Genomic DNA, 26,571 nt, shown 5'->3' on the forward strand with positions numbered 1-26,571 from the left:
TTTGAATCACTCAGCATCACATTGAAGTAAATACTGTGGATTTACCTGAAAGCCAACGGGTTGGTCCTGCCAAGCCCCAACACCAGAGACTCTGTGATGTCCATGCTTTCAGATCTCATCATTGGAACGATGTGTTTGAACAGAGAGGAGAGAGAGGGACTGCCAACAATCTGGAAACACAAACATTGGTGTTGTGGTTATAAAACATTACACATGCACAGTTTAATCAATGATTATTATCTCTAACACACACACTTTCTACATCAGGATGCAGTTTAGATGTGGAAATCATGGCATTATTCAGGTGCATTATGGGTTTTCCTCACCTTTGAATCGTAACTGTAACTGCCATCCGGCGTGGACGCCAGCGTCTCAGCCAGAGAGGAGCGAACAGAGCCAGAGGTGGAGGATGAACACATGGATGATGAAGAGGAGGCGGAACTGCAGCAAAGAATTAAATAGTTCCGCCACAGTCCAATGTAAGAATCACTGCTGTTCAAGCTGTTGACTTTCTTGGCATTGATGGGACTACTGCAAGGCACAAGAGAAAGCAGATTAAGACTTTAAACACAAAACATACTTTTCTGAACTAGATTAAACGCATAGTTTTCTCACAAGGCCTCAGTAGTACAGCACAATTAAGGTTGTGTATTTTTTTCGAGGAAAATTAGGAGGCATACTTGATGTCAACTTGTGGAGATAGCAACTGTAGTCTGGTGTAGGCAAACATCCAGGCGTAGTTGAGGGCAGTGGGGCAATGCTTGGGGAGGTTTTCCTGCCGCAAATAGCTAGATAAGCTGATGACCCAGGGGTCCTGGCCTTGAGTGACATGGGCAAACACCCAGATATGTGAGGGGCTCACAACATCGAACTGGTGACTGATGGGTGAAGAACTCCACTCTGCCAAAGACTGTAGGTCAATCCCACTGGGGCAATAGAGCAGGTTGGTCTGGAAAACCAAAAACCAAGTGAGCCAATATGTACCTCTTGTAGTAATGTACCTCTTGTTGGAATACCAAGTAAACATTCACCTGGTCAGCTCCAGTGAGGTGGATGAAGCTCTCCAACACAGATGCACTTAACCGATCCATCACATCAATGGCCAGTTCTTCATCTCCCTGGGGGAAGTTCAGAAAATATGGTTAATGTCCCAGACATTTCTGAAAGGTTCCACGAAGGTTCACCCACCTTAGCAATGCCTAAGGCTGTGTGTAGAGCTCGGACTTCCTTCAAGACGTTAACAGCCAGTCTCCTTGTGGCGGGGCGGCAGCTGCAGAGTACCATGACCGCTAAACCCTCGACCACATGGAGGACGCCTAATGAAGAACGCTCGAAGGACAAAGAACGGCGATTGCTGGAAGCCTGCTGAGACATGAACAGTGAACACAGGCGTATTTGTTAAACAAGTCTATCCGATGGCTACAATTTTGTTCATGTTGTGACCTTGACAATCACTGCTCACCTGTGGATCATGGCTCTTGTTACTGCTCTGCACTGCCTGGCGCCATTGGCTGATGAGCTGCAGTAGCATCTTAACAGCATTATCCAACAGAGTGGGGTGGACGTCCGTCACTTCTCGGACGATGAAGTAAACAAAACCTGAGAGCACATCCTCCCGCCACTCTTGGAAGTCCACCATCAGCGCCTGGAGAGTAGTGAAGGCTAAACCTCGAAGCTCCTCATCCATGTGGATGGTCAGTCTGGAGAAAAATGCGAGGACAAATTAAAATTGTGACACAGAGAATGTCGGCAAGTAGAATGGTACATACTTGGCTAGAAGCTCGATTAGGTCTTGTCTACTCATGCCATCTGGTATCAGCCGGGGGATGGCGGCCACACATGTGCGGAACAGGTCGATCTTTGGCTTCCTTTCTCCCCTGTGAAACGAACAGCTTGTGAACACTGCGGCATCAGTAATGCATACACGTTATATGACTGAAGAAAGGCAACATACGTGATCATGTCCTCTGGCTCTTTGTTGGACATCTGCACGTTGGTCATGCTCATTGATCTCCCCACTTCTTTGTCCAGATGTCTCAGGATGTTATCCAAGGCCTTTCTTACTTGCGGGTAGTACATCGACATGCCTGAGGGTCAAAAACTGTCATTAGTTTTCTCCTACTTGAAACAAGCATCCATTTATCCAAACCTACCTATGACCTTCGCTTCCTCATCTGTAAGGGTGGTGTTGAGAAAGATCTTTTTGACACGTAGTGTGTTGCCAGAGGGCATGATGATGCCTGTTGTAGGCATAGGAGGCTCTCCATCTTTCTGTTGTAAACTGTCAGCGATCACCAAAAAGGCTCTCAAACCAATATTCATCCTCTGACCGGCCAAAAACAACACAGGATTAGAGGTATGACATGGAAAGCGGAAAGCCCTCAGGGAGTCAACAACCTACCTCTGGGTTTATGGTGAAGGTTTTGTGAGACTTGCCTACACACAGGAGGTCATAGATTATCTCCTTCATAGCAAAGTCAAGTCGTTCCTGAAACAAAGAACCCAGGCCAAGTTTTTCTCTGTTTCCAGCTGAGCTGTCAAATGTGTAACGCTACTGATACCTGAGCTATGAACTGAATGATCTTAACAAAGATGTTGAGGGGTGTATCCCGAGGGACAACACTTCGAGAACCTTTGGGAAAAAGTGCTGAGACGATGCTGAGAAGTCGACTGAAGAGGTGAAAAAGACACTTGGTTAATATAGCAGGTCACATATCAAAACCGGATTGATTGCCTTTATTCATCCTCCAGATGTAACTGACCTCTGAGTGACTGTGTTACTTTCACACTTGATCCTGATAATATACACCCACAGTAGTCGGTAGAGTGACTCCAGGGCCACACGGGACATTTTTGGGTCTTTGTTCTGGAAGAGTTACAATAATTATGTTAAGCTTGATTTAATGCTGAAATGTTGAACTCACCTGTGTGCTACATCAACCACAAATATACAATAACTGCACCATGCACATTGTCTACCATTGTAACAATTCAGCAATGGTGGAAGGTGACATCAGAAGGTTTAATCACATTAATCCAGGTCATATCCCAAACTATGAAACGAAGCCTGGCTAAAGCAAATGTATAATGAAACTATACATTTTCACCATGGAATGTCAAAATAGACATTATTTTAGAAAAATATCAAGAATGGCAAGGTAAACAATACACTCAAAGATTTCTGTTCTTGATGAGATTTTTTGAGTTTGAGTAATAATGAAGACTTGAAACCTAAAGGCTGCATTGCGTGTGGCAGTGTAGCATCAGTCCAGGATGCATACTACAGAACAATAAAACCTAATGAAGCCAGGAAGCAAGAAAGGGAATGTTCCCATAAATGTCAATGAATAAGAATGATGTTCACAGCTCAAAGAACAGAATCAACAATCCAATTCTAAATTCTGACACCGACAACAACACAGCGGTCGAATGAAAGTCCTTGACAACTGGAGTTGTTTCAAAAAGTCAGTGAACAACACTATAATTAAGACTGGATATTTATCTCTTAAGGTAGACAGATCAATACATGTGAGAACCATCTCAAAATGCCTCATGGTTATCAACGCCATTATTTTCAGTCATTCCTTTAAATAAAACAAAATGTTTATGTGCATAAAGAAAATATGAAAGAATAAAAAGGTAAATAGACAAATCATACACATGAAATGCTTGATGAATCAGTCCACTACCGTAGTTACAATTTAATTCCAAAAGTAAACATGACAACATAATTAATTCACTCAAAAGCGCACCAACCATTTTCAGCTTCGAGAAAGAATCTCAAACTTGCCATAAAGTAAATGAGTGCCAACAATAGATTTTTCCTGAAAACTCCTGGAACCAGAGTGAAACTACACAATCATTTCAGAAGTATTACGGTGAGTTGCAGCTACAACACCACACAATGACCAAGCTGAGAACATATCTGCAGGCTGGTCGCTGACACAACATTTCTTACCTGCAGTGTCTCAATCTGCTTTCGGATGCTGTTGTTAGACGGCATCTGGGGCAAGTCAGTGTGAGAGAAAGACCAAGTGACAGGGGGTTGGGGAGGAACACATGCAAGTTAAAAAAAATAAAATATGTAAAAACAAAAGAATGTTGCAAGAGTGCTTAAAAGCGACTCATTAAATCCTGATTAAATAATCATTAGCACATTATAAAATAGATTTCAAAGTTATTGAGACTAAATTTGCTGCGCTGACCTACAAAACAGAAATTAGGAGTGTCACAGAGAGGATAGGTCTGGAGTGATTGGGAAGGAATGAGTGGAAAACCAACAAACGGTGGAACTTGAGCAACTTATTTGATACAGGTTTCTTCATTTGCTTTATTTATAATGACTTTTTCAGGGCGCTGTTTTTTCACCATATTCATGATTTCACTTCATTATAACTTTAATGTCTATTTAACCATTTTACCCAGATTCCTTCTATTTATTGTTCTCTGTTTTTCAGGATCTTACTGTATAAATACAATTGAGTAGTAGTAGTAGTAACAATTGTACTCTTTCAAATTTGCATGCCCATGACCATGACTATTGACAGCTAAAGCTTGCATTGTCCACAGTAATTTTGGCACCGTCAATTTCAATGATAGTGAAACGGTGGTTTTCACGACCTCTCTGATCGCAATGTGGTGGTACGCTTCCCACAAGTGTACCGCTTACTTCCCAGATTTCTGACACAGATACCTCCCTGCTGAAAATGTAGCCAAGCATATACTATCTCTGGTAATAATAATCTAGTAGGCTAATGTTAACCTGTGTGCTTGACTGTTTGGATTAAAAACCTGCAACCCCGGCCCTATGAGGACCGGACTGTCAGGTTTGTCAGATTTGGATCGATTATACATACATATTACAGCTTATTATATTTACAACTTTCTTTTTATTTAATGAAACCAACATTAAAACAAATCTAGCATCATTGGTATCATGACAGAACATGCCAACACTAACTCTCTGTAATTTGAACTAGTGCAGATTAAATGTGTTGTAATGTTTACTTTTATAAGTCAAATATCATTTATTCTAAAATGTTTCACGTTAATATTGACATGAGGTAACTATTCAATATCTGATCTCATATAATGAATGTTAGATGTATTTATTATAAGAATGTTATTTAAAAAAAGACCTGGCCATAAGGTCAAAACAAAAGATGAAGAAAGAGGCCTGAATAACTCTTAGACACAACGACCACCACACCAACCTACAGCATCTCAATTACAATCTGAAATCACCAGGGAACGGATCACACCCCATGAGGAAAGCCTAAACCTCCAAAACTTCACAAGGAATGATCACAACAAAGTCACAAAGGAAGACAAGACGACTGAGCAGGACCATCAGCAATCATTGCACGGACGGGAAACTGGAGCCCGTGGAATTAATCATCAGCCACAAAGCAGTATAAATGAAATCACCAGTCACTCAATCAAACTTGATTTGAAGTCACATTCCACAAAAATCGAGTAGAAACGATCAGTTGGAGTTGGGTTGACACAAAATCATCACAAGGAAAGGACTGTGAACAGCACTTGGAAAGATTTCTGTCATACTCAATTAGCACATGGTCTGTAACACACCGTTAGAAGTTAGAGCAGTGAATCATCGTACAACGCCATGAACATGCTGTTACATTGGTGATAACGGACAGCAAGGCACAACCTTTGATTTGATTTTTATAACATCTCAATGAAGAAGCCGTAAAAGGCTGTTATCAAATCAAGTGCTATTCCTGGTCAGATCTAATGAAAGAAGGGAAAGCCATTTGCTCTTCAGACAGCGCTCCACAGCACAAAGTATAAGTATGTTCTTTGTTCTTTTGTGGTTAGTGTGACCCAGTGACAAGGAAGTGTACTGAAGTTGTACAATAAATGTTTATATCACACTAGATCTCTTAAATAAAAGACAGAATGGCATTCTAGGTTAGATAACACTGGTCACAAGACCATTAATGTTCAAATTTTATTCAAGATTGTCACAAGAAGAACAGTGAGTTTAGTATACTAGAGTCTTCACAACAGAGGCTCTGAGCTGCCCTTCAGAACTACAGACTTTCCCCTAAATGTGATTTGGTGTTAAGCTGCTTTACCTTCAGGTGTGAAAGGCAATTCTGGAGGAAGACGTGCCAGTTGTTGAGGAAGAATTGCTTTTGGCTCACACAGAGCAGACAAGTCACCAGAGGATACAGCGCCTGTGCAGAAAAGTCACCAAGTTCCTCAACCTGATCCTCTTTTTTTTTTTTTTATCAAAGGTTAGAATTGCACACATTTATGATGATGATAGTTCTGCATGACGCACAACTGGACACTCGATTATAACTGCAGTGAACAAGGTCTTGCCTCAAACATATGATCCACACAAAAGTGAAGAGAAACTAAGTTGATGAGTATTTAATCAGAACATATACATCTGAACAAACCCCCAAAACACAATGTACTGCCACCATTCTTCACTTAAAAAAAAAAAGCAGCAGTGCTTTTTACCAAAGAGTGCTTCTTTCTCGAACTGAGGTCGAAGGTTGTCTGGTACAGCATCTCCACAAAGTTCTTGAGGCATGGAACATTGACTTCATTTTTGACCGCCTGAAGTATAGGAAAGAATAATGACCACAGATATGACAAAAATATTCTGAATTGGTAATTGTGCCAATTTTACTCACCGCAGCTACAGGAATGAGAATCTCGACAAAAAGACCTGCAAGAGCATGTTTAATATCTTTGTCCTTGACCTCCAGGAAGTACTGGGCGCACTCCTACAAGAAAGAGTGATGTTTAAACATGGTGTGATAAAGAATGTTTAACTGCTATTTCTAACTATGTGGCTGTAAAACGATCCAATAATTTGAGCAATAGCAATAAAATTAATTTGAGAAATATAATTTCATATATATCAGAACCTTTCTACATGCCAACAATTTATATTTGGTCAAATTAGATGTTTTGATGAAGATGAGAAGGTTTATATAGGTTCATATCAGGAGATCGTGAGATGAATCAGATTTACAGCACAAAATTCTTCGGGAGTGATATTTCTACGGGATCCATAAGGGATCCAAGAAATACGTTGAGATAGCAATGCAGAAAAACCACCTTGATTTTCACTGGAGGGTATAAAGAAACGAAAGGGCAATAAATGTTGACCCCTGTTTAAAGATCATTGATGAGCAAAAGTTCAAAGTCTATTTTCAGTCAGAAGACAGATTAACTTCCTGGCTAATCTCACTTTGACCATGACTCATCTGTCTGGCTTTATGAGCTGGAGCGAACAGAAAAGCACTGCTGGGTTGATATGACAATAAAATATGTCAGCTGCAATTTAGCAAACTGCTACACAGTCACACTCGCAAATGTACATTTATGATTTACCTGCATGAACTGAAAAGACGCCTCAAAATCCTCCACTGGGTACATTTTGACACGGAAGAACTTCATGCCCATGATGAGACTGATGATGCTCTGGACTATGTAAGGACTCTGCTCCTTTTGGCGAAGTTCTTTCAGCTCAGTGATGAATTTCTTCCTCACTGCTTGAAACCTGAACACAAGGATTACAGTTTACACATGCTGCAGTGTCAAGTTGTCAACAGCTATCAGCCTCACTTTGACTGTGTGAGAACGCCGATCACTTCTGCATACAAGTCTGCGATGATGTGCACATTGCCAGTGTTTGGGCCGCAGTATCTGCAAATAACGGGAAAGGTACGTTTGTTGAGTGTTACCTTATTGGGTTATTTACATTCACATTAGCTGTGGATGTAACACAGCTTAGAAACACATTAACACAAAACAAGTCCATTCAGGCCAATATTAATGATGGACAATGACTCACAAAAGCAGGGGCCCTGCGGAGTGAACCCAGCAGCATTTTTTTTCTCTCAATGAGTGATCCCTGCGACTGTATCCACTTACCCCTCTTTGTGTTTAAAGTGCTTGAAAGCCAGGTTAAGAACTTCATGTACTAAGACATCTGGCACTGGGTGAAGCGGAATCTGAGACACAAACAGAACATCTTATTAGAGTCACTGATACTTCATTTCTTTTCATTGCAAGCATTCACCACCCTCCCTTAGGAAAACCAGAAAACCAGCCAAAGTAACTTCAGTCTGGTCACCCAGGCTCCCCTTTGAGAATGTTGACTTGAGAAGCTTTTTTTTCCTCTAAATGAATGTGCAGGGAATGTGTAGTTCTTCTCATAAAATTGTGCTTAGTTGGATCATTTTTGCCAACTATGTATGAATTTGGGTTTATTTTCTTTTATTCTATTCTATAATTGTTTACTAGCATATTCAAGTACTTATAGTGGCATCATCATTTAACAAGCAATAACAAGGGTAAAGTGCCTACCTGTTTGAGAACTTCCACTGAAACCAAACAAAAAATGAAATCTATGGCTAAATCCCTCCTTTCCTGAAGGTAATCCTTGTCCCGATGCTGTTCATCTCTGAGCAGGCAGATTAGAAAATGCATTATTTTTATTAAACAAGGAAAAATCATAAACATCATAATTTTAGATTTATCTTACCCTTTTGACTTAGTACTAGACCGAGGTCTGTACTCGTAGGACTCATCTTCAGTGCCACTCTGTCTTCGGTACCAATCGAACAGTGTCCGCAGTAGAGAGGGCAAACAGTGTTCTGCTATCGAGCTCATAGAGCTTATTAACTGGAATAAAACAGCCAACATATTGGCATTAAGATCAACCAACCATGAGAGTCTATTCTACAACACTGAGCTGCGAATAACAGGAATATGTGCAGTTTATCGTTCTGCTGCAGTCAATACTCAGTCGAGGTGCAGGTCAAAAATAGGTCATTTTGCCAATAGCTTAAACTTGTGGAGGTTTGCTTCTGTTTGAATGGTAGGGCAATGGTTCATCTTTTCAGAGGAGCAGCTAGGTGTAAAAGAACTAAAGGAACTTAAAGATAACACATGGTTTAAATGTAAATTCTAATGTTCAGCACTAACCAGCTAAGTGTGAGTTTGAGAGGGCTCTAGATCATTTTGGTTGAACACTCATAGCAAACTACAATACTATGCTCGCTGTCCTATGCACAACAGAATCGGAAACTTCAACACTCTAAGCAGACTTTGGATCACACTTTTTGACTTGGGTTGAACAGCTCCTGTTTGGTCACCAGCCGACTGGGCAGCGAGACGCGGAGTCTGTGCTGTCACAGCAGAAAGTGGAGGATTGTGTTGCCAGATTTTTCTCAGCCCTTCGACAAGGTAGAGTGGGTTGCCAGAATTTCATCAGTAGTCTTGTAGAGTTCATTTCAACTTGCCTGTGCATTTATGTATATAAAAAAGCACATACTATTACATCACGTAGTTGATTAGAAGCGAAAACCATGGTTCTGGCTGATCTGCACGGTGTTTGATCGTGTCACACGCCACCATTTGGCTGACGAGTGATGATCATCAGAGTCTCAGTCAGACTCCCACTTAAATGACAATGAAATGGGATAGTTCAAATGCAAATGAAAAGAACTATCAAACACAGTCAGCTGTATGCACTTTACCAGGGTGGCATCTTTAATTAAAGAGATCAGGGCTTCACCAAAGTGTGCACCCACCACAGCCAACATAGCTCACACATGTCGGCTATGATCCAACATAAAAATGAAAACTCATAGAGTAGCTGATGACTGTGTGGAAGCCAGTGGTATATCAGAGTTGCTGCATTACAGAGACGTTAATAGATGCATGACCACAGGACTAATACGCGCCCAACACTGGGTCAGCACTCTGTATGCATCAACGATTATGTTTAGCCAAGTAGGACATAATCTATAAAATTATGCGTGCTCTACTCCTTATTAAAATTGAGCCCAAAATTTACAGGGGAAACCAGCAGTCAGAATTTAACAGTCATGTAAAGAGATTAATATTAATGGAAATCACCATGAGCTGAGATGGTCAGTGTCAGAGCATGGTCATGGTAGGCTGCAGGAGAGTTATGCAACTGCTCCCTCTGCCCTTATGGCGCCAGGCAGAGATACTCCAGCAACGGATGCTGATTTACTGCTGAGGATGACACAGCGATTCTCTGTTCTCACTTTTACGCACTATACCTATTTTCTCCCTCACTCACAATTGGGACAGCTGGATCTATAGTGCCATATTGGCTTTGTGTTGTGCTGAACAAAGCATTCTGCGGCAGGCCCATTGTAGAATTCTGCACCAGCTACAGATGAGGTGCCGACAGGGCACTGAATGGGGGATTGATTGGACGGTTGCAGGGATACAAAATACTGCACACATACAGAATAAGGAAGCTCTGCTGTGTCATTTTCACTTGCTGAGGTACTGATATGCTTGGACCTACCTGATCAAATTGTGCATCTTCTCCTCTCTGCAGAGATCTGGACAGTGGTTTCTCCTAGGGGAGAAGTGAAAAAAGCACAACTTTTTTTTTATTTTTGTTCTTAATTTGGTTATTTCTAAAAACATCTTTGTACTGCTCCTTGTATCTTCTGTTCATCCCACAATGGGGATCAGTCGATCGGATGGAGATGTCTTTGTTTTGAATGATGAACACTTGACTATTAAATACTTGACAGTGTGAAACATCTTTCAATTAAGTCACAAACTTCAATATTTTTTTTTCCCCAAATCAAATATGAAATGAGTACAGAAGACCGTGGACGTGTACAGGCACTGGATTCAACTACTGAAAATCTGGCATCATGACAGCCTTTTAATGAGAGATTTCCAAACAACGCCCTTTAAAAATATTCACAACTAAGTCAGCAACTTTATGCATAAAAAAGTGAGGAATACAAGTAAATATAAACAAAGTAGTTTCGATCATCCCACGAGTCATAAACTGACGACTGAAGAGACTTGATTAAGTCTGAATGCCATACACATTTACCAGGTATATGTGAGGTCAACATCAATAAACTTAAAAAAAATGGTGCATTGTCAGCATTATATTTGGTCTTAAGTTATCACTCTACACTGCAATCAGGGGACTCACCAGTGGTTCAGCCATCACCATCTCAATCTTCTTCTCTGCCAGCACCGCAAACTCAGCAAATAAACTTTTGATGACAAACTCCCCGGGCTTGAGCTCGGGGTCAATGGTGATGTTGGACATGGTGGAAATGTTGTGTTTTTCCCACGAGAGAGGAGTCACTGACGAGGGGGTGCGGCGTCTACTTGCGCTGCTGCTGACTGGTGCCGAAGCTGCAGAGAGGGCAGAAGGCAATTTTTAGGACACACTGTGGGAGTTGGAACATTATTGTAAGACAAAGAACAGCCCTCGTGTCATGAAGCACTTAAAACACAAACAAGAATAGAAACACTACCTTAGAAGGCAACTCAAGTCCAATTACCCAAGACAGACAAGTTTAAAATTTGCAGAAATGTAAAAGGTAGTCAGTGCCTTTAAAAATGTATTAAAAACAAACAAACATTTTTTCGAGCATGATAAACCAGTAGGTCAAATTGATCTTAAAATGCATGCTTTTTGGAGAAAAGACAACACGGTACAGCAACTATTACATAAATATCACATTATATTGGTCAAAACATTGCAAATTCACATTATGTTTGCTGATTCAGTTCATATTGGAAAGAAGATTCCAGAATAGTTATGATGAATCCAACTCTTGTAAGGCAAGCATGTCGCAAAAACATTTGCCCACTGAACTAGTAAGGTACCGGATAAGCAAACCAATGCTTTCCACATAATTATGATCCTAAACCATCTGCAGCCACAGGTGGGGGAGGTGCAGGCCAGCATATTGTGTTAGTGTGTTGCCTCGTGTTGTTCAGTAGCACAGAGAGCCTTTCAAGTATTTCCCTCTTTGTTTACTGTGCCTCACCAACACTCCCAGTGATGTCACAAAGCCAGCTCCTAATATCCTATCAGTGTCGCACTCCCTCCCAGCCCGATCCAGTCATCTTAGGACTTCCAAACACAACATGCAAGATTGACTGTACTGTACGGAAATACAGTACATTTGTGTCAATATTTGAATTTGAAATTTTTTTTTTTATTTCGCATACATTTGAGTTGAACACACAGCATGTGGAAGTGACAATTACATCTGTTGTCATTTGACCAGATGGTTCTTCAGTATACAATCTATAATACAAATAAAGGACATTGTTTTCGACAGCGAGGTTTATCATTTCCATTTCCATTTCCATTTCAGACATATGAACCACAACCACTTCTCATTGTGATTTGCACTAATGTAGCATTCATTGCAACATTGCTTCCCTTGAAAAAATCTGTTCCGTATGACAGGCTGAACTTAAACTATTAACCCTTGATGTCAAACTAGATAATGCATTTTCATTTCCAACCATTTTGTTCATCTCCAAAACAACAGCCTTGAAAACGCCCATCACATGACATCCTTTCATTAGCGCGCTGTCTTCTGGGGGTGCAGTGCATCAGCCTACAACTAATAATGTTTCACAATCAAACATCTTCTTTCCTGAGCTGAAGCCAGCAGCGCTAGAACAGCAAGACCACATCATGTTCAGAATTATTAAACTGTTTCCCAGTGGAACTGCAAAGGAGGGAAAACAACACTCAGGAAAAAATCCTACTTATGACAATTCATTGATAAATTACATTACAAAAAAATGGTACTTGTAAACTGTACAATGTGAGCAACTTTAGATCAGATTAGATGGGCTGTCAGCAAGTGAAGTCAACTCTAAGAAAACAAGATGCCTATTGCGTGCATTTCCAAAAAGTCCTAAATTTGTAGAGTTCCATTACAAAACATGGGAAACTGGGCACTGCACAGGATTACACAACTGTTAGAGAAGTGACTCCACCTTGTCACAGTCATAATAAAGCCCTCCCAAACTGACTACCCCTGTCAGGACAACCAGAAACAACAGCACAAACACACATACTGTTGGAATGCATGCCTGTGAGTACACCCTTTTACTGAGAAACAAAAGAAGCAGAGTTTGTGCACTGTGGCACTACCAGTTGTACAATGGTGTCCTGACAAGCACACAGCGACATGTTGCAACCAGTTCAGGACTTAAACTGTGCATGGATCAAGTTGATTCAAAAGCAAGTCACTTTGTTCATTGTGATTATGGCATAATTAAAGGAAAAGTTCTGAAACCCAACAAGAAAACATGCTCCACCACTCAGCTCCAGTGCAGTCTCATGTGGTTACATCTGCTTAAGGACTACAACACAGGAAACACAAACGTACAAGTGAAAGCAACGTTCAAACGACTGAGCTCCAGACAGCCCACTCATGAAGGCTGGTTAAACGCATCCACCTAAATACTCAAAAATAAACAAGGAGCAGACACTAAAAGGGCAGACGATGATATGAGGTATATTATTAAAGAGATAACCAAATCATTAACTGTTCGCCAGGTGGTTATTTAAGTGCCGCACATTTGCAATATTTCAAACAGGAACACAGTAAAGAGATAAATTCACACATATTTTACAATATTATGAATTTAAAACGGCACAGTTTCAAAACTGTATTATATAAGCAATGTTGTTGTTGTACTTGCCTTTTGCATTGCCAATACAATTTGGGAATGAAATCATACTATTGCTCATACTTTGTTTGCACGCTGTAGTCATTTATAGCAATTCTGCCTCACACTTTTATTTATCTTCATTTATGTAGAGAACTTAGAGTTCTAAAATATCAGAACAAAGACATCAATGACATGAAGGGGAAAAAGGAGTAGGCAGACGGAGCCATCAAAGAGATCTAAACGCTACTTGCAGCTCACCTGAGAATAATCTGCACGGCCCATCAATAGAGATGATATTCAGGACAGCCAGTGCTGAGTAGTAGCTTGTAGAAGCCTTTGTTTTTGTTGTCTCATTAGTGCGTTCTCAGATAATCTGAACCCTAATTAATGGTCCACAACATTAATCTTCTAACTAAATAATTAAACTACATTTAAGACACATGGACGGTTGTATCACTTAATCTTGTTTTTGACAAAGGTCTCAAACTAGGGTGAGACTTAACAATGAATAGCTCAACCATGCAGAAGTTCAATGGCAAATAATAAAAAAAATAAAATAAACCATACTATTTTTCATTTCGTATTTACTTCCCATTTTGGTTAATGTTTGCTTGCAAGCATAGCTCCGAGTAGAAATTCAAGTTGTCCAATTGTGATAGGATCACACTTAACATCTCTCTCTACAATTTCTTTTTGACATAAAATATGTCTATTTGGGTGTTATATCTTGCATTCAATGTTTATTTATGTGCCAAGGTTTCCCAAGCAACACTGAAATGGGATCACTCCAAAACTACTTTTTTGGTCTATGACCTGGGCAAAAAGGGGGGAAAAAGACGAAAAATAAACAACTTGCAATGTTTTTTGTGGGAGTGATTCAGCATCTTGAGACGGTGCAATCTTTTCAACATTCCCTTCTGGGCTATCAGATTACATATATGGCATGAGGTGGTAAATAATGTAGCATTTTGTTTTCGTTTAAATGCACAGCAAGTTTTGTTTGTCTGTATATGCAATGCCAGCAACTATTGTTGACTGATAAAATAATGCATGAACATATGTCAAATGTATCAAATATCAGATGCATGTTCTCTAACAGATAGTCAGCTGACGCAAAGGTAAACCTGGTTAGTCACTATGCGGGATATCTAAACATGTGTGCGAACTTGTGAAGGTACTCACAACTGCTGCTCCATGACTTCAGGAGAGACTTAATGCTGATCTCAAAGAAGACAGAATCCTGCAGACTCAGCATGGCTGACCTCAAAAGTTCATCAGAAGACACAAAATATACAGAGCTCCTTGTTTGGTTTTGGTTTTACGGGATCTGAGCATTCCACCGACCGAAATTACTCCCAATGAAGCAGGAAAAATAAATGACGAGGCAGGTCCTCACAACCAGGTCCCGGGTGGAGGTGAGGACTACCCTCCACAGGTGCCAGCGTAACGTTGCATCCCAGAAGAGCTTAGGGTGGTTGCAGTGTAGTCAGCCTGGGGAAGTGGTGCCAGTTTGTCTTCCGTGCCAACAACTTCAGGGAAGAGTGAGACTATGCTGTGAGAAGAGATAGACCACTACCCTGCAACAACAGCAATATACTTCAGTTCCAGCAGTCCACTTTCGTATCCATTGCCCGCTCCATTTAGCTAGAAATCCACCAAAAAACACAAAGCTGAGTGAACTTTTATTCCTGTAGAAAAAAAGCAAAACTTAAAGTCTCTATAGTCCTTTGTCTTCGCTTCCTGGTTTACATCTTTATCAATCCAGTCACCCAAGTATTGTGAGACAACCTTTGCTTCCCCCTAAAAATACCCTCACTTCCAATTCGCTTGCAAAGCAGCTCCCTCCTCTCATTCGTTTACTGATGCCTGCTCCTTTCTCTCGCACTGTGAGAGAGCTTGTTTCAACAGCAAACAGAGGGAGGCGGGAGCATCGTATGGGGGTGGGTGATGTCATCAAAATGCTGCGAGTGTTCCCTGGCTCTGGTTCAGCAATGCATACGCATGTCAGGACTGCTACTGTGCTGCTGATGCTTCTACAACAGCCAATCAAAGCACCACTTCCTGTAAGCTCCACAGCAATACTGATGCGTCATTCCTGACTGCAGCAAGAGAGAAAGGAGGGAACCGGAGGATAGATGAGCAAGAAACTGCACAGGGGGTGGGAGTATACATCATGAATACAAGCCTTGCCCACTGATCCTGACAAACACCTCATTGATTGAAAATATTCGACAAAATTCCTTTCTTAAAATCATATTCCTGCTTTTTGCCCTTCCCAAAACAGACGAGGAAATGTGAATAAGTAAGTTACTCCACACTTTAAAGTTCAGTTCTCTCAAGTCGATTAAGTGAACATACACACAGTGGAGTCATTGGCATTACATCATAGTTCACTCCAAAAGATACCAGACGCATAGTGGCAAAAAGAGAGAGAGAGAGAGAAAGAAAGAAAGAGAGAGAGAGAAGAGAGAGAGCAAGAGCATACCGTATTGGTAAAAAAACAGCCCAGCGCAGGAGAAAAAGAGCATAACAAACACCTAAGTCATAAGATATTTTAATCATGTGTTGACTGTCCTCATCTCTTGGAGAACAGATCCACATGACATCAAGTCATTTATAGCCAAGCACAGGATTAAGCCTGTTAACAAAATATTTTCAGGGAACAGCACAGGGAGGCCTGCAAAAGACAGATGCCCTTTGTCTTGTGTCTGTTTGGTCTTGATTTTTCCCTCACCCTCAGTCTCTGGCTATGTCACATGCCCTCCACTACACAAGTTATGCAAAACAAGGCAGAGCTCATTGCAAACAGTCACAACACAAGCCAACACTGTCAGCCAAGGAGTGCTTTCCTGATTATACAGTCCAAGCAAAATCACTGGAAAATAAATATATATTTTAAACCCATAGAATACTTAAACTTAAACATACATCTCGAGTCCACATCTCCAACTTCCAGCACCAAGTTTTCTGATATTTCACTGACATAATGACAATGAACACTTTTATTTTATCGTGTAAAAGGAAATGTTCGCTAGCATTTAACCATTTGTCACAACTTTACAACATCAAAGCAGCTAATCAAGAGCTCCTGATTCAAATCAAACAGAAAGTTAGAATGTAAGACTGATTTAGTTCAATGAGATGAAAATCATTCATCAAGAATCACAGGTCAGACTTCCATTTAAGAAGACTCTTTGTTGTTTGACCCAGAATGGCAACAATACACGTTCATGGTTAATAACCTTCATCTGAAGCTATGGGACATGAGAGAGAAGGAAATAAAAAGAATATTACCATGTTACATGCCAAAAGTTCAACAGTGTGAGCAAACTGGTCAACAATTTCAGAAATGTCAGCGGGCATTGTTTTTTCCGTGAACTCATTCTATTGTGTCAGGTGGAGAACTGGGGACATCTCTCAGGGGAAGTTAGGGACCATCGGCTGAGATGATGCTGAAGATTTCAAATAAACAACATTACTGCCCACTTCCTGGAAAGGGGAGCTCCCTGATCAAATAATCTCAACTGAATGCATAGCTGAGGAAAGCAACTCCATTCACTAAAGAGGGAGTGCTGACTGACAGCTAGCCATTCTGACGGCAGACAGTATAGTGAGCTGTTTCTCCCAAGAGCCTACAGGCAGGAGGATGCATTTCCTGTCCTGGCCTCTCTGAAGGGCAGTGGTTGGAACAATAATCGATAAGAGCAGTAATTCAATCCCTGACCTCCCTGCCTGGGCCACAGAGGACGTGCCTTTTAGATGCATCCCATCAGTCTGGATTTGCAGCACCAATCTGCATCATGACTACCAGTTATTTCCACCCAAATGCTTTGTAAACTGTAAGAAGCTTGTGCACTCATTAAAAAAAAAGAAAAAAAAGCAACTACTATGGCTAATATGCAGTAGTATTTCTATCACAGTAAAATAGTACAAGATAGAGCTAAATCACAGTTCAACTATTTAAAAAGTAAGAAAGTAAAGAGTATTAGTGAACTTCAATCCAAATCACTTGTCTTACACAGTACTTAATAACTTAGTAATAAATGTAATATAATAATACTTTTAGAGGCAAACATTTTCCATTATGATGGTGTCTTTACAATAAATCATATTCCTTTGTTTACCTAATTCATTTTAAAGTAGCAGCAATACATAATACTCAATCCATATTATAAATAATTCACTAAATACATATCAAAAAGCAGGAAACATAACAAAAAGCACATATTTTGGAATGATCCCTGTGATCCACAACCTCCAAGTGAGCAGAAATAAATGTATTCATTCATTTATTCCACTGTTTGCAGATGATGGTTTGTGAGTGGCCATTTCTGACAGGTCAAACTAGATCAGCGTGAATATCAGCATGGCTGGTTTGACCAGTGGGAGTGCTCAGTCTTTGGACAATCCACAGTTAACTCCCAGAGCTCTGGCAATGTTGAGATAGGTGTGCTTGGTACAGTGTGGTTCTGCAAATGAGGCAACTCGAATCATCCCGAGTCTATCTGCTTTCATAACTGTACTGTGTGTCATGATTTACTGAGAAGCAGCACTGATTAAATAAAGTTTCCATCTTTGAACAGAAACCACTATTTTGGGACGCAGTCAAAACCACAAATTCGACTGTATAACACACTACCTTGATGAAACAAACGCTACAGTACATGATCATAAAACAAATTCAACAGTACTTCTCGCATGAATGGAGAATCTGGATGAATGAGACACTTCTGAAGTATCTATTGACACACATCGCATGGGGTAACACCTTAAAAGCTCACTACTCCCGTTTGCTGCTGTTCTGCACCTGGGTGTGGTGCTCACAGCAACAAAAAAGGGAGCATCCATCAATAAAGGAGTGATACATTAATATCTAAGCTTACCTCATGACTGATCGCATAGTTTGCCTGATTGCATAAACTCACCATTGTGGTCATGATGTAAAAAGGAGACCTTTTTAAATTGGCGGATGTTTCCTAGTTGGAAAAACAAAACAAAACAGGGAAAGAATGAAAACAACCCATTCATTCTAATCAGATGAAAACTCTTTGACTCCACACCAAAGTGAATGGAGGAACTCATGACTGGGTCGTCTCTAGCCACTTGCAGTCACAGATGTTAGGTGAGTGAACCAGAACAGGGAACGGAATAACTTCTAGCTATAATCAAAGTCAGCATGTATGCAGTGACGAGAAATGCAACTGCCAGCAACAAACTCAGACTGACCAAGAGTAAAAATTCTCCAGCATCAAGAAGAAAGTACATACAGTTTTAAGAATTAATGACAATTTGAGAATGATGATGCTAGTGAATGTATAATAATACGTATTTATAATCATTCCACCATGTGTAAATGATTGTCATGGTATTGTACCGTGAAATTATTTCAGGGCTATTGAAGACGAAACATGACCGTTATCAATATTGGTGAAGGTATGGACTACAGATATGTTAAGTCTGCACACGGGTGTAAAAAGACATCATTTAGTGTTTGCTATTTTTGAATAAAGTAGTTGAGGAATCCAGCAAGCTTTGGACAAACTTTTCTAAACATAGTTTGGTGGTCAATCAAGCCTATTCGAATTTGAATGTCATAATAATTAGCATTAAAAACAACAGCCATTATACTGGTCCTACCTTTGAGACCTGTTTTGTTAGCGCTGGATGACAAAAGTGGATCAACCTTTGTGACAAACTCTACCACATCTTCCTCAATGGTCTGCCCCATGTTCAGCAGGCCAAGTCTCTTTAACCGGAGGAGTCGCACACCTGTGTCCCGGGGCTGTGGTTTTGCTTGTTCAATACCCCCTTCACCTGATATTACAGATGGCACCAGGCTCTTGAGAAATTCCATATTTGTCTTCCTCTCTGGCGTATAGTCCAGAAGCCCGTCCCAATCCATTACCCCATAGCAGCAACTTCTTCCTCAACCGACACTCGCAGAAAGTAGGCAGGTGCTGCTTCTCAGGTGCAGCAGTCTTCCAGGCAGAGGGTCTGCAATATGTTGGTCAAGGTCAAGGGAACCAGCACCAGTCTGAGGTGAAATTTTAACCTATCGTTGGTAGATAAGCCTAGCTGCCTGCCTTCCTGACTCCAAGACACATCCTCCATAGACACCTGTCTAATCACAGCAAAGAAAGGAAGCAAACAGACATTGCACTTTTCCTGAGATGTGATGTAATTATGAGTAGACAGGGCTACGCCTGAGTGCCAAGCACTATCTGGGGTGGAACTAGAACATGTTTCACAGGAGATAACAAGCCTCGGCCACCAGCCAATCAGTACAGCGAAGACACCAACCACACCCTGACCAGCTTACCAGTGCAAGGAACATCATGTCAAACACAAAAGCTTGACAATGACAGTCACACTGGCCCAGCTGCAGTGACCGATAGCCCTTATCGTCACCAGCTGCAGAGCCTTTTTGGGAATCATGCACTTGTTTGTTTGCCTCCATGTTAACCGACTGTACACTGATGCTCCTCCTCTTGGTATTTCAAGGAGGAGTACAGTAATGTCTTAATACGGAAGTGACAACTGTTTTCATGCAGCAAGCAAAGCAGACGAGAAGAAATCCAAATACTGACTAAAAGCAGTCGAACACGCTAGAACTTGGTTGCCTGACAATTTTTGTACTCATCTTTGCTTCGTTCCTCTATCCTTAGCCACAAATGCAGCACATGGAAAGGAATAGTTGTTTCCTAAATGGCAAATGCGGTTTATTGTATTGAGAGATGTTTCTTTGTGTTTTGTTTTCATCTGGAAAAGTAGGGACGGGTTACATACTGAGTAAAGGGTTATAAAATTGATGAGTGTATTCTTTGTAAATAATTTAGCCAAGACGTACAAATCCCAGAGGTTGGCCTTGAGCACTTATGCTACATTAGTGACGAGACAGCATTATGGGGATGGTCAAAATAAATAGTGACATTGCCAGAAAACCCCTATTTAAGACAAGACTCGTGATGTAATGAGGCTGAGCTAGCAGAATACAGTCATTGTAAATGAGCAGGAGGACAGAGCAAGGGATGACTGATGAGACTAAGATAGCCATCATTGGCCTGAGCACCACAATGGCCAGAACATGCAGCTGTGGGTTGCTAGGGCTCAGCCTCTGGTGCTGTTCAGTAAGAACAATACCCCTGAACAGGAGGCCCAGATCCCAATCAGTCCAGGAATGTGAAAAAGGAAGCTCTGGGAACAATGTGCAGCGTTCCTATGCTGTTCGCAGTCCCACCCGCCCCTGGTTCTGCTTTCAAGCAACAGAAAACAGGAAAACTTGTAGGCTGGGCCCAGCAAGCATAGTTCTGTCAGCAGTGGGGTGCAAAACTGAGCACTGGCAGAATCAGACCCACAACAGTACGAGTAATGACTCTAGGAATGTACTGATCTGACCCCGCTGGTAGAGCAGTTTGGCGTTCCAAACAGTTACACCACCCCCTACTGGTATAATTTTTAAACTACAGCATTCATTTCAAATATGCCACATGATTTAAATCTTGGAGTGAAAATAATTAAATTCATCCATTCAGACACCAGCCAGCAACAGGTGGTTTAACTCGACTGCGTTTGTGTATTAATATAGTATGACACAAAAAACAAGAAATATATGCACAGGTGATTTAGAATGCAAGATATTTTTTGCCAGAAAAAACTGTCCATTATGAAGCATGAATGTCAATGTTTGAAGTTTTCAGTTGCAAAAAAAAGAAGTCTACTTGAATCAACGAAAACACTACATTTGTTTTCAAAGAATTCAATCTATTTAATACATTCGCCATGCTATTTTTTTCACATCTTCGAAGGTTCAAATGTATAAAATACAGTACAGCAGCAAACAGGCAAGACATTGTTCAACACAAAGAAATCCACAGGCTTGAACTGACAGTTGTGAGGCAACCCACAGTGAACTCTGTTGTCAACACTAAGGAATGAGACCTGACCAGGCCTGACATCAGAACTTCTGGCCAAGATGACTACTTTTTCTTCTGAAATCATGCTGAGCACAATGTGGGTAAATGGAAGGGAAAACATTGAATCAATAAGGAGAATAATATTGAATATCACAAGTAAAACATGTAGACCTCCTTTATAAAAAAAAAAAAAGGTTCCAGATCTACACAAACATATATTTGAAAATGCATTGCAAAAAGTTAAAAACCAAAAAAGATCAAGATATGATGAATAAAAGCATCAACAAATAAACATGGTTTCATGTTTTTATTAGCAGTGAAGCACTTTTCGGTCAAAATGTCAATCCAATTTTCCAGCATCCAGCATACACTTGTTTGGATCTACTTTTACAGAAAAACAAAATACATTTAAACAAACTCAGAAATCGTTTTTCAAATAAAGGAAGCAAGGAGTGCGGCAGTATATAAAACAGCAAATCAACAAACAAAGAATTGCAACAATTTACAGATTAATGTAACAAAACAACTGCAAACAGTTTTGAGGCTGTTTAAATATTAATCTAGAAGTTAGAGATGCACCGATTTTCCAAAAATAGTTGTGTACCTGTAGTATTTGAGTACTCGCCGATACTGAATACTTGCATTACACATCCAGTTACTTTGAGTCTTTTTGTTTTTCCATATGTATTATTTGAACAGGTTTCACTACAGTACAAACACAAATTTTTCAAAACTGTCATAAACTGACATTCAAAAACTGCATACTGTTGACAAAAGCTCATAAAAGTAACATCCTACAAAAAAACAAAGCGTACTATGTAATATTTTCACCAGTTAAGAGGTAACAACTGGCAGGGGTAGTTTTTGCTCATAAATGGAGGGTTTTTCTCAGTGAACCAAAGCATTTCTGCCACTTGGACAGCCGGTTTGAACACACATCCAAGCCAAGCTAAACAGGCTTGGCCACTCACTCTCTTCATTCCCAAAAGAAAGTGTGTTAACCACGACCCATTTCACTGCAGTCCTTATGACCATAAAATATACTATTTACTGTCAATAAACTTCAGCAATGATACTTACATTGAAAAAAATATTGCCGGATACCAAGAAGCAATGTGATTTTCTTAAAATGTGGTCATATGTTGTGACAACGTCACAATTTGCGTCATAACATTAATAACACAATACAGCAATTGATTATTGATGTATTGGAAGAAATTTCATCCATGACGCATCACAATATCATTCTCTCTATTAAAAGTAATGCAGGCTTTTGTTGCAACCAATCGAGACGACACCATCTCACTAATCAGGTGTCTGACGCTGACACTGAGCAGGGGGTTGTCAGTCTGGTGCTGTTTATTTCTGCTGACATCTGACATTTGTTAACCAATCCGTGTTTGCAGGGTTGGAACAAAAACCCACATCCACTGCGGCCCTTTTGTGGATCAGTTTGACAACACTGATCTAAGAGGACATACAAAACATTGTTAGTCTGTTTCACATGGATGTCAACCATGAAACACAAAATATAAACGTCACAGTGACTGTCCTTTACAGACCACATTTCATGGTGAGAATAGAGTATGTCCTGTCTGATGTCCAAATCTTTTTACAAGCAGCACAATTTACCTCTGTGACGAGGGGTGGGCGGTGAGCCGGGTGAGTTTGAGTCCTTCTGGTTCAAATGAACTCAATAGAGTGAGAACAGCTTTACTACAGTTTATCACTCGTATGTGATCGACACTTGACCGCTGTCATATTACGACCAGAAGATTAAACAGGAGTTGTAAAACTCCAGAAGCATATTTCAATTTGGTTTCAGGTTGTAATATCATAAAATATTCTCACAACAGAGTTTGAGGTCTGACGTGTGTGAGCCCTGACTTGATTAGCAAGTGGCTAAGACGTGGTGGTTAACACGACTTTGCTTGTGTATTCACCTCAGACAAAGACAGGGGACTGCAGTGCACTTTCGATACATTGTACCATCAATATTTTGGCACACCCATAGTCTTAAATGAACAGAAGCACCAAAGTCAGGCCCACAAAATCAAAGAAAAACACAATCCAAAACCCAACATTTCCGCTTGAGTTCAAACCAAATCACATAGCAGAGGAATACCAATTATGACATACCTTAAGGCCATAGAGGTAGGAATGGAAGTCCAGGGGAAAAAAGGCCAAAACATCCAGATCTGAAAAGAAAGCACAATAAACAACAATGTTAATTAAAGAACTACAAATGTCTTCAAACTTAGAGTGTCATGGAGTGCGCCTTCACCAAGCTATATTTTTCAGTGCTTCAGTGTCTTTGGATTGCTGCAGCCATTTGTTTTCTTTTAGCAACAAAGTCAGTTTGGTGAGGAAAAGTAATCAGACAAAGGGAAAAACAAGACAAAAACTTGAAATGTAGTCATGATGTAACTGGACGGGCATGTTGAGTTCGCAACTCATTTCCTTCTTAAAGCTTTTTCTGTCATGTTTCCTCAAATATTTCACCATGTAAGTAAACCTGTTGAGTTGCTAGTTTATGAGGATGACAGTCAAATAAGACAACTTGGAAAAGGTTATCTTAACAAACATGTTGCTGTCAAGTAGCATACTCACTGAACACACAAAGGATTGGCACTTTCGGAGCACCCGAGATTCATGGGCAGGCTGAAAAAGCCCGTGTAAATATTTTGGTGCGAATTTGAATATTGATATTCCTATTGATCTGTGTTCACGATTAGAGGTACAGAAAGGTGAAAGCATGTCCTGATTTAGACTTTGTGTGTCTCAGTTGCTTCTTTGCGTCTTCGTTCTTAGGCTAACAACATTTGTAATCAATGCTATGAAAAAGACTCTTCTGCCCACAGAAGTAAACTACATCAGTAACTGGAGAAAACAGGATAATTTAGTGTTTTTATTCAACACTGCAGGACAGTGTTGAATAAAAAATCTTGCGTCTTGAAGTGCACAGTTGTGTTCAATTAGGAATGTTGTCCTGTCGAAAGCCCAGCGTGACAGAGAGCTTCAGTCAAGGATCTGTAATGGCAGAGTGTGGTTGGGCATAGAGAAGTGACAGGTCAATCTACTATTGGCTTTGGCCGATTTGTTCTGTAAGAGGACGGGATTAAAATCTCTCTCCTGCAGAGCAGAGAAATAATCTCAAGATTACTCCCTGCCAAGAGCCAGTTACGTAAGCTTTCAGTTCAGTTAACCAAAAAAAAAATCATTTCAGATAAAATTAGGTAAAAAAAAAAAAAAGAAATATATAAATGAAGCAGAAAATAAACACGTTCATGAGAAGCATGACGTTGTGTTTCATTTAAAAAAGGGATAGCTTCTTATCAAAACATATGCATGTTGTTTCTACCCACAAGAGGCCGGTAACCACGAAAAGTTGCGACAAATTCGGCAGAACCACCCAAGGGCCAAATTTAATGTGGTGAAAAATTGTACGGGCAATTGATCGACCTGATGTTCTTTGAGGACATGAAAAAAAATAGGTAAATGAACTCTCGAAGCTGTGGGAGAAAACACGGGAATATAAATACCTCAAGTTCATTTATGTAGCTCATATTTATGATTTTTTTATTTGAAATACAGAATGTGTTTAGAGAGTGACAGAAATGTTTAAAAACAAACCTGTTCAATTTCAATGATTTACCGACTATGGTGTTGTCAGGTTGACAGGGTAGGCAGGGCACAGATAAATATATGCATGTCAGAAGCTGCTGGCCTTAGAAAATCTGATTATGGGCCACAAATGGGCATAGGACCACCCTTTGGACAAGAAAACGAAGACTGTATTGAAAACGTAACAAGCTTGTGATTAATAGTCTGATTAGTTACCTCAAGACAGCAACTAATCCTTGTTCTTTGGAAGATTTACTCTTCCTCATAAACTATGTTATCTATAAAGCTACAGTGAGCTTCATTGACACTAGTTAGAAAAGGTCACTAAGAAGACAAAATGGGCTGAAAAATGATCCCACCTAATCCCACTTAACCATTAAGCATTAAAGCTTAAGCAGGGACTTCAAAAGCTATTCTGTGCCTTCTTCAGTTGGAATAAAAAGTGAAGGCATGAAGGCACTTAAAAAGTAGCTAGACAGTGAATCTCGTGAAAACTTTGTCACACCGGGAAAATTAACCTCAACTGCCCAAGCGCCATGTCGCAGCAACACACCTACACTACAGACCACAGACAGCAAGAACGCTGATAGATGCAAGCAATTCTTTCTCACGCCAACAGCCTGTGAATAACACATCTGACTTCCTGTTTCAGTTCTAACTTCAAAAACCAAAAAGTACAACCTCAGAAAGAGAAAAATGTTCCCTTCATCTTCCACTCAAAATATGAACCATAGGTATATACAGAATTTAACAGACATATCTTAAGGTATAAACATTGCACATCCATTTTGCCAAAGCAGCATTTTATGGTTTGACAGTTTGGATAATAATCACAATTTAAATACAAGGAAAGGTCTAAAGGTCTGTGAACCACAAACAGGCTGTTCAATGGTTAACCAAGCTGACTTGAATTCTGAACCATGACTTTTCAAATGCACAAGGCAAAGTAAAAGATGCATCACTGAATAACTAACCCTCACCAGATCATATACTATATTTATTTATACAATCTAATCAATCAGGTACATAGTTCAACATGACAGAGAAGAGCGGATGTATTGTGTTGAAATAACAGAAGCAAGGAATAAAGTTTTTAAATAAATGACAAGTGTACAAAAAGTTAACATACTTCTTTAAACATCATAGTTTTCCCAGTATTTGTAAAAGCATGCCTGATTGTTAAGGGATATATTTAGATAAGCAGATGATTATCTGGATAATTTATTTAAAACAATTCAATATAACAGTTTGGTTGAAATGATATTCAAGACATATATTTTTAGTTAATTAGTTTAAAAAGTAATTCAATACTTCATCAGTCAGCTTGGGTGTCATTTACAGAGAATTTTCAGAGACAATGCCGACTTCCAATGGAATCGGTGGAATTGGTGAACGTGAACAAAAGCAAGCCTGTATGTAGACTCAAGTTGCAGGTACCTCAATGTACCAATGTACACTGGAGCTCTAAATGCTGAAATCTGTGTCAGTGACACAGAGCACCTCCAACTGTACTGACTGCACAGTCTGACTTTTAAGTTAAAATTAC

General features: G+C 40.1%; 1 protein-coding gene across 12 annotated transcripts in view; it reads right to left on the reverse strand.

The window, feature by feature from the left end:
• Positions 1-26,571, reverse strand: part of fryl (furry homolog, like) — a 53,712-nt gene that overhangs the window by 22,172 nt on the left and 4,969 nt on the right. For 2 of the 12 annotated variants that reach the window (XM_053853706.1, XM_053853701.1), the window contains exons 1-23: positions 14,671-15,373; positions 10,988-11,196; positions 10,334-10,387; positions 8,531-8,670; positions 8,353-8,449; positions 7,918-7,997; positions 7,609-7,689; positions 7,375-7,543; positions 6,669-6,761; positions 6,493-6,591; positions 6,099-6,200; positions 2,763-2,866; positions 2,562-2,670; positions 2,402-2,488; positions 2,154-2,325; positions 1,955-2,087; positions 1,770-1,877; positions 1,463-1,700; positions 1,189-1,365; positions 1,032-1,118; positions 681-949; positions 327-531; positions 46-170 (exon numbers count right to left, since the gene is read on the reverse strand). In XM_053853706.1, the coding sequence (XP_053709681.1) occupies positions 46-170; positions 327-531; positions 681-949; positions 1,032-1,118; positions 1,189-1,365; positions 1,463-1,700; positions 1,770-1,877; positions 1,955-2,087; positions 2,154-2,325; positions 2,402-2,488; positions 2,562-2,670; positions 2,763-2,866; positions 6,099-6,200; positions 6,493-6,591; positions 6,669-6,761; positions 7,375-7,543; positions 7,609-7,689; positions 7,918-7,997; positions 8,353-8,449; positions 8,531-8,670; positions 10,334-10,387; positions 10,988-11,196; positions 14,671-14,743 (3,011 nt within the window). In that variant the 5' untranslated portion in view covers positions 14,744-15,373. Of the gene's footprint in view, positions 1-45; positions 171-326; positions 532-680; positions 950-1,031; positions 1,119-1,188; positions 1,366-1,462; positions 1,701-1,769; positions 1,878-1,954; positions 2,088-2,153; positions 2,326-2,401; positions 2,489-2,561; positions 2,671-2,762; positions 2,867-3,958; positions 4,004-6,098; positions 6,201-6,492; positions 6,592-6,668; positions 6,762-7,374; positions 7,544-7,608; positions 7,690-7,917; positions 7,998-8,352; positions 8,450-8,530; positions 8,671-10,333; positions 10,388-10,987; positions 11,197-14,670; positions 15,374-18,413; positions 18,465-19,125; positions 19,600-23,540; positions 23,600-26,571 lie in introns of those variants that run through there. The other 10 variants (XM_053853695.1, XM_053853697.1, XM_053853696.1 and 7 more) reach the window with 10 other exon arrangements.

Source organism: Synchiropus splendidus, chromosome 1 (genome assembly GCF_027744825.2).
Source record: "Synchiropus splendidus isolate RoL2022-P1 chromosome 1, RoL_Sspl_1.0, whole genome shotgun sequence".
Classification (NCBI taxonomy): Eukaryota; Metazoa; Chordata; class Actinopteri; order Syngnathiformes; family Callionymidae; genus Synchiropus; species Synchiropus splendidus.